The 8,773-nt window shown below is 36.5% G+C and overlaps 1 protein-coding gene across 1 annotated transcript; it reads right to left on the bottom strand.

The window, feature by feature from the left end:
• Nucleotides 1-6,157: 6,157 nt before the first annotated feature.
• On the bottom strand, nucleotides 6,158-8,251 carry LOC147488973 (uncharacterized). Its single transcript, XM_086574536.1, has 3 exons — nucleotides 7,784-8,251; nucleotides 6,980-7,690; nucleotides 6,158-6,871 (listed from the first exon to the last, which is right to left on the bottom strand). Exons 1-3 carry the CDS (start codon nucleotides 8,249-8,251, stop codon nucleotides 6,158-6,160), a joined length of 1,893 nt encoding a protein of 630 aa, XP_086430662.1.
• Nucleotides 8,252-8,773: the final 522 nt, after the last annotated feature.

The raw sequence follows: 8,773 nt of genomic DNA, 5'->3' as shown, positions 1-8,773 counted from the left end.
TTTACAACTTCCATCATGGTGATATAGTGAGAACTTTCTATATTCTGTGCTGGGTCTTGACCAGTAGCTATAAATACAGCAGAAATGATATTGCTAGCATGAGCATTAAAGCCACCAAAAGCACCAGCAATAGCTGAGCCAGTGAGATTCTTGAGCATGTTAAGCTCAACCAATGTAGGAACTGTGGTTTTGAGGACCTTTCTCACCACTTCTTCCTTAATGATAGCTTCACAAACAACATATTTTCCTCTTCCTCAATCTAATTCATAGCATATGGTTTCTTGTCTGAACAAAATTTCCCAAAAATGCTAATGACATCCATGTCACGGAAACCATTCTGAAGGAAATCAAATACATTCTAAACACCTTTCGACACCATATTCATCCCCATTACGTCACCAGTGCTACAAGCAAATCTACTACATCTGTTAAAAATAACCGATAAGGTATCAAAATTAGCCAGATTCTCCACAAAGAATTTAAGCTCAGCAGCTCTTTTAGCAGTTCCAAATCTAACAATAGGTGCTCTAGTTATTCCATCTTTCAACAAAATACTACTAGCCCCACCCGATGCATAGACCTTACAGAAAGTGCATGAAACTCCAGTGAGAAAAGTTGATGAAGAATAGCGGTAATTCAATTAGTATAGCCAGCGGCAAATTCAACTAGTGGCAAATCAAGCAGCGGCAAATTCAACTAGATGCAATTCAGGCAAATCTGAAGCTGGTAATTCAAGCAGTGGCAATTCAAGAAAATCTTACGCTGGGAGACTTGTATTGTAGAAGAAATTGAAGATATTCGTAAGTTGCCTTGTCTGCTTCCTTTCTCGATCTTGATTGCATCTTGTATGGCCAATGCTATTTCCTGCATCTTTGGTCTTGAAACTCTATGCTTCTCGATGCTTAGTATTGCAACTTCAGTTATTCTCCAAAGCGACTCTGGAAAACCATAGCAAAAGGAACCGATCAAAGAACCGATATTTATTGAGACGCAATCCAATACAGCGGCGAATGCTAATCTTTGATATTTATTGTTGCATCAATAGCAAACTGATCAAAGAATCAAGCGCGACTCATACTTCCATTGTTATTGGGCCCCTTACAGTAGTACAATTTAACTTCATATGTTAGAAAACACATCGGCAATTAACAGGACTGGCAACTCATTTAACAGCATAGAGCGGCAATCTCAAAGGATCGACAAAAACCAAAAGATTTCTACCTATCAACTTGATTGGCACTTCTTCGAGCGGCTATAAATTGATTGACTAACCCATTTTCTATCAATCGGTGACTTGGTGACTTGGATAAGGTTGAAAATGATTCACGATCGCTAGAAAAACAGCTGTCTAAACTGTAGTAGGAAAAGAAACTGTAGACCCATATAAATTCACCAAGCTAACATATATATTCTCGTATGATAGCATTTCAAAATTTGACAACGAAAATCCGATTCCGAAAATCATATATAGCAGTGTAGATACGGTAATTTGATATAGCGGTGAAAATCTGATATTTTTGTCAAGTTGTGTTATAAGAGTTTTATCTTTTGCAAAACCCTTTGACGAAGTGAAACTAGAGTTGTATTTTTTGCAAAACACTTTGACAAAGCAAAACTATATAAACCAGTACAGAAACTAGAGTTGTATTTTTTGCAAAACACTTTGACAAAGCAAAACTATATAAACCAGTACAAAAAAGAGATTTGATTCTTATTAGTCTTATTTGTGTTTTATTCTCTCTCTAATAAAAAGGTTAGTACATTGGAGATTCTAGTGCTTAACAAGGTGATTACATGCTTGCGGGTTTGATCAATTGAATCGAGGTTTGTGAAAAGGCTAGATTTTTATTTTGTTTAGTTTTTGACAGTATTGAAAATATTTGTTTAATGGAGAGGAATTATAACTTGAAGAGAAGATGGGGTGATAAAGGGGATTTTAATATGAATAAGGTGGTGAAATGTATTGAAGTAGATAGTTTGAGAGCAAACTATGATATTGGTAATGATATATCTATTGAGTATGTTGGTAGCGATATTGACCAAAAGTGTGAAAAGGATGAAATAATTTTATTGTTTTCACATTTTTGGCTTGGTTGTAGTGTTCCATTCCGGAAATCAGTTTATGAGTTATTAGCTAGATGGAGATTACATCCTTTACAATTATCTCCTGACTATTGGGCTATCTTTGCCCGTGTAGCAAGGATTTGTAAGGTTTATCAAAGGAGTATGTCTTCAGACCTTTTGTTTTAGTTATTGAAGCCTATGCGGCAAAACAAGGCTTCTTTTAAAAGTTATTTATTGGGATATCATACTCATCACAACCAAAATTATCGGTTTTATGGGATGCCTTCGAACTACAAGAATGCGAAATTGTATGGTTTTAAGATCAAAGGCAATTGGAGGTTCGAGAATATTGATTATCCTAACAATATATCAGGTAAAGATGTTAACTCAATATTCTTATAATTATTATTTTAATTAGTTAGCATCACATTTTGAATATCTTGTTCTTTTTTATAGGGGATATTCTAAAGTTTCCAAATATATCAATCTTTAGCAGCGAGAAGATAAAAAAGAAATTTGTTAGTTTGTTTAGTCATAATGCAGATGTCTATGATCTGTCGTTTCCAGACGATATTGTAGATTATTATCATGATATAGAAATTGGACTGCTTAATAAGCCTAGGGAATTATTATTGTAGATGATAACAATGAAGATGATGAAGAAGTAGAAGGAGATGACTTTGAGGATAACGGACAAGAAATTATTATAAAGAAGAAAAGAAGTGTACGTCCAAAAAAGAGGGAAAAGAAAACTTGGGATAACTCAAGTAAAATTGAGGAAGGGATTGAGGATCGAGAAATGGTATGTATATAATATTTCTTTTAAAATATAATATATGTAATACCTATAATATGTTTTGGAATGATGTTTCCTTATGACAGGTTTTTTGTCTTCCTACATAAAAAACTACTGATGTGCATGATATTGATGATGATGATGATATCGGTGGGGAAGCGATGACTAACAGTATATCTAAACTTGATGTTAGTGTTGATCTTAGTTTTTGTGATTTAGAATTATTTTTGTGATTGATTGTTTAATGGTTCCTTTGTTAATGTAGATAGAAAATGTTGACTATGGTGGAGATAGAATTGGTTCATCTTCTGTTGTCAGGATCAATTTTGGAGTGCCAACTCCTTTTGGTGGAAGTAATTTTGGAGTTCCAATACTTGTTGTTGGCACCAATGCTGGTGTAGCAACTTCTGCTGATGGCACCATTGTTGGTGTGTCGAGTTTAGTATCAACTGTTTTTGCATTAATGCTGGATTGTCAACTTCTGTTGTTGACACCGATGCAGGTGTGTCAACAGAAGTGTTAACGATTGTTGGTACAAATCCAGAAGTGTCTATTATTGTTGGCACTAATGCGGAAGAGTCAACTTTTGCTGATAGTACCAATGCTAGTGTGTCGACAGAACTGTTAATTGTGGTCAGCACCAACACCATTGTTGGCCCAACTGTACCTTCTTCATTGTAGCTAGGGAAGAGCGGCAGTTCTGCAACGCCTGTGCTTATCACTCCAAACGTGCAAGCCTTGGCAATTGAAGGTTAGATGTTAAATAGTTATTTTTTGTTGTATTTACTTATTATTATATATTATTATTTTAAATTATGTTGTCTAATATTTCAGATCCAGAGTTGTTGTGTTTGGATTATCAACGAAGTGTAGATTTTGTAAAAGATGTTAATATATTGAATTCAAAACTTGCAGAGGTAGTGTGTGTGTGTGTGTGTGTTTTGAATTTCATTTATTTGGTTGCTAAAAAATTATAGTAACAAATTATTTTTTATTTTCTTAGGCGTCAAATCTTGGGGATTGTGCTAAAGAAATCTTAGAAACAAAAGAAAATTATAAGATTAAAACTAGTGAATATACGAGATTGAGAAATATTTGGAAGGAGAGAGAGCTCATCTTTCAGGAGAATGAACGTATGAGAGGAGTACTTATGAGAAATGAAGTAGTTTTGCATGACTATGAGATGAAAATAAATATCATGAAAGCTGAATTGTCTAAACAGAATCAAGAAATTGTTGTTCTTAGAGAGCATAAAGTTTTGAGTGATGAAGTTGAGATAATAAAATATGAGAAATGGGAATTAGCTAAACGAGTTTGCGAGGTTGAGGGGATTAGAGGAGACTACAAGGTACTATTGGAAGAGAATGCATTTTTGAAGGAGTTAGATGAATATCATGAGAAGGTGGAATATTTTAGGGTTGGGTGTGAAGAGAAGGATGACATGATTGAGAAGCATGCATTTGAAACTAAGAAATCTGGGGCGTTGTTGCGTGAAACATTGGCAAGTGTTGGACTTTGGAAATCGAGAGATTCTGAGAAACGGGAAAAATTGCAACAGCTGTCAGATTATTATACTGTGTTATAGGAAGTTGGAAGATGTATCACCGTTGGATCTAAAAGGTGTTCCAGTTCCAATGGAGGATAACATTATGCCGCAACTTTTTGAGTGAAGTTTTTGTTTTTTATTGTTAGGATGATGTGAGATTAGGTTACGGTTTTTTATTTCTCGATTATGTTTATTTTTGCACGGTCTCATGATATTTGTATTTTATTTGTTTTTTATTTGATATTGGTAATCAGAATAGATCGAAATATAAAAGGTCGGTCAAAAATATATAAGAGTTGGGAAATTTGGCCTTGAGATAGGTCGGTAAAATAGATATAAGAATTAAGGATAATGTAATTGGGGTGTCGTCGCCCCCATAATGTATTGATAACGTAATTAAATCTGGGGTGTCACCGCCCCCCATAATATAATGATAACATAATGAATTTTGGGGTGTCATTGCCCCCAAAGTGTAATGATAACATAATGAAATTTGGGGTGTCGCCGCCCCCATAGTGTAATGATAACTTAATGAATTTTGTGTTGTTGCCACCCCCATAGTGTAATGATAATGAAATTTGAGGTGACGCCCCCAAATTGTAACGATTATATATTGAAAGTTGGGGTGACGCTGCCCCCATAGTGTAAAGATAACATAATAAAATTTTGGGTGTCGCCGCCCCCATAGTGTAATGATAACATAATAAAATTTGGGGTGTCGCCGCCCCCATAGTGTAATGATAATGAAAGTTGAGGTGACACCCCCAGATTGTAATTATTATATATTGAAAGTTGAGATAACGCTGTACCCATAGTGTAATGATAATAAAATTTGGGATATTTGATCTCTAGTTAAAACGAAAGATGGATCAAATTTTATTGAATTATGAAATGATTACAATGAATGAAAAACAAACATTCAACGATAAAAAAATTTCTAACGAAAAGCATTCCATGGCTTGGCAAATTTTTCTCCAATGATTTTGAAGGAAATAAGACCCTTTAGATGCTAGCCTATTAATGATGAACGGTCCTTCCCAATTCTCTGACAGCTTCCCAGATTCAATGAGCTTCTATTTTCGGCTAAGTACCCAATCTTCTGGTTCAAAACTTTTGAGGCAAAGCTTTCTATCATATTTGCGTTTCATGTCTGCCTGATATTTTATTAGACATTGTAAAGCTTCTTTTCGAGCTTTATCAATTGAGTCTGCCACCGAAGTTAGAGCAACATCATTGTTTCCAGTTTGTACTTCTTCTGTCCTTGTAGTTGGTGCAATTAATTCTGTCGAGAGGACAATATCCATGTCATAAGCTAGGTTGAAAGGGAAAAGATTGGTAGAATGCTTTGGAGTGGTGCGATAAGCCCAAAACACTGCTGGCAACTCTTTAACCCAATTTCCTTTTGTTTCATTAAGCTTCTTCTTCAAAGTCGAGAGAATCGTCTTATTGGTTGCTTCTGCTTGTCTATTTGCTTGTGGATAATATGGTGTGGAGAAATTATGCTGAATTTTTAGTGAGGCGCAAAATTTGTGAATTTCTTCCGCATCAAATTGTTTACCATTATCAGAGACGATGTTAGATGGAATTCCAAAGCAACAAACAATGTCTTTCCATAAGAAACGTCGTACATCTATTACTGAGATGTTGACAAGCGGTTGAGCTTCTACCCATTTAGTGAAATAATCAGTCGCAACCAATAAGAATCGTACACTTCTAGGAGCCTTTGGTAGGGGTCCCACAATATCCAAGCCCTATTTCGTAAAGGGCCAAGGGCTTAGAATTGGGTGGAGTTCCGTTGCTCGAAGTTTGCCCATATTTGCATGTTTTTGACACAATATGCATTTTTGGGCAAATTCCGCTAAGTGTCTTTGCATGCTAGGCCACCAGTATCCTTGAGTCATGACTTTATGTGCAAGACTACGTCCCCCAGAATGGTTTCCACAAAGTCCGGAGTGTATCTCTTCTAGAACTAGATGACCTTGATCTTTGGAAAGACATCTGAGAAGAGGACTAAAATTGTTTGCCTTCCTATAAAGTAGGAGCTTGCCTTTAGAATTTGGAATTATGACAAATTTCCAGGCATCTCTTTTACTTTTGTAGGAAAGTGATGAATCCTCAGGTAGAGTTCTATGTTGCAGAAATTCTAAATAAGTAGGTCTCCAATCATCTGGTGAAGAATCACCGTCGATAGATTGGAGATCTAAATGTGGTACTTTTGGAGAATTATCTGCTTCGTGGGACTCATCTTCCATATCAACATTGCTTTGGTCGGCATCATGTGTGAGTGAAGAATCACTCTCAACACTATGATCAGCCAAATCTTGATGGTCAGCTAAATCTTCTTGAGCTGCTTCCTCTGAGTGAGATTCTGAACTTGTGCCGGCCGATTGAGCTAGCTCTTCTCTCTTTCTTTTCCTTGTTGTTATGACATTTACTTGCTCAAATTCAAAATTCCGAGATGTCGTCTGGAAATAGCATAGATGAGTAATATATAAGTTTTGAACATGTTCTTCTATAACAGTTATGCTTGGAAAAGGTTGGAAATCAATATAGATTTTTCTTTCATTGTTAACATTAACTGCGGCAGAGAGATAGGCTAAGGCATCGGCATGACGATTATCATTGTGAGAGCGCTGGTGAGCTGCAATGGATTTGAAATGAATGGATAGCTCATGCATTTTTTGGACATATGCAGCCATCCTATCATTTCGAGCAACAAAAGATCCGCCAAATTGATTTGCAACAAGCTTTGAGTCAGTGAATAACTCGATCTTTGTCGCCCCCAGGTCAAGTGTTGTTCTCATTGCATAAAGAACCGCTTCATATTCAGCTTCATTGTTTGATGCGCAAAATCCAAGGCGAACAGATTTTTCAATTTTCTCGCCATCAGGTTGGATCAAAACACAACCAAGACCTGAACCTGATTTGTTCTTGGAACCGTCCATGTGTAGAATCCATAAAGAAAGGCCGGCACTTGTGGATGAATCGGCCGATCCTTGTTGTGGATTAGGAGATTCCTCAAACTGTTCTTCCATGGTCGGTATGTCATCGACAAGAAAATCGGCCATAAGTGATGCCATTGTGTGGCCTTTCTCAGATGATTGGGCTTTGTAGATAATTTCGTAGGCACTCAAATATGTTTCCCATTCTGCTAATCTGCTCGAATCAGCATTCCGAAGAACTTTTCTTAAGGGGTATTCAGTGTAGACATTGATGATACACCTTTGGAAATAAGGCTTCAATCTCCGTGCATTATAGACAAGTGAGAGAGCTATTTTCTCAATCTGTGAATACCTTGCTTCTAGAGCTGTAAGGGTCTTACTTATGAAGAAAATTGGTTGCTCATTTTCATCATCAATGAATAAGACGGCACTCACAACTATTTCTGATGTTGCCAAATAGATGCCAATTGTTTGTCCGGTGGTCGGACTAGCAAGAATTGGCGACTGTACTAGGTATTCTTTCATTTTCTGAAAAGCTACGTCACACTTATCTGTCCATTGTGGGGATCCCTTAATGGCTTCAAAAAAGGGGTGGAGCCGATCTGAATATTTTGAGATAAACCTACCCAAAGCGGCTATCCTACCCGTAAGTTGCAGGATTTGCTTCTTGGTTTTTGGCGAGGGCATTTTGGTAATTACACGGATTTGATCAGGATTAGCTTCAATGCCTCGTTTGGTCATAAGATATCCAAGAAATTTACCCGATACTAACCCAAATGTGCATTTTGATGGATTTAGACGCATTCGAATATGCACCAGCCGATCAAAATATTTTTGCAAGTGATGAAGATGTGAAGACTCTTCATGCAACTTGATGACCATATCATCAATATAAGCTTCCATAAACTTTCCTAAGAAGTCTAAAAATAATATATTTATGAATTTCTGATATGTTGCCGGTGCATTTTTTAGACCAAAAGGCATTACCTTATAGCAAAATAAGCATTGGTATGTTATGAAAGTTGTAAGTTCTTGTTCATCTTAGCTAATGCAATTTGATTAAATCCCATTGAGGCATCCATAAAAGAAATTCGTTTAAACCCTGAAGTGGCATCAACCATTTCAGAAATATGAGGTCAAGGGATACGAGTGAACAGGACATTTTTATTGACATCAGTAAAATCAACACAGATTCTAAGTTTCCCATTTTTCTTAGGGACTGCTACTACATTGGATATCCATTTCGGATATATTATAGGCCTAATAAAATTAACACTTAGAAGTTTGTCGATCTCTTCTTTCACTTTGAGCTTCCGATCGGGAGCCATTCGGCGAGGCTTCTAACGCACTGGCTTTTGTGTTTTGTCGATATCTAGCATGTGACATGCAAGTGAAAGATCAATTCCAGGCATTTGTCCAACCGTC

The sequence above is a fragment of the Coptis chinensis genome, chromosome 7 (genome assembly GCF_015680905.1).
Source record: "Coptis chinensis isolate HL-2020 chromosome 7, ASM1568090v1, whole genome shotgun sequence".
Taxonomy (NCBI): Eukaryota; Viridiplantae; Streptophyta; class Magnoliopsida; order Ranunculales; family Ranunculaceae; genus Coptis; species Coptis chinensis.
This window is presented reverse-complemented; position numbering and strand designations above follow the sequence as displayed.

What these genes read in the sequence shown, in the direction of transcription:
- LOC147488973 (XM_086574536.1), bottom strand. Translation starts at nt 8,251, where the DNA reads ATGGAAGCTTATATTGATGATATGGTCATCAAGTTGCATGAAGAGTCT. An exon ending in TGGCAACATCAGAAATAGTT is followed by an intron (nt 7,691 to 7,783) that starts GTGAGTGCCGTC and finishes AGGTATTCACAG; the next exon opens with ATTGAGAAAATAGCTCTCTC. An exon ending in ATCTCTCTGCCGCAGTTAAT is followed by an intron (nt 6,872 to 6,979) that starts GTTAACAATGAA and finishes TGCTATTTCCAG; the next exon opens with ACGACATCTCGGAATTTTGA.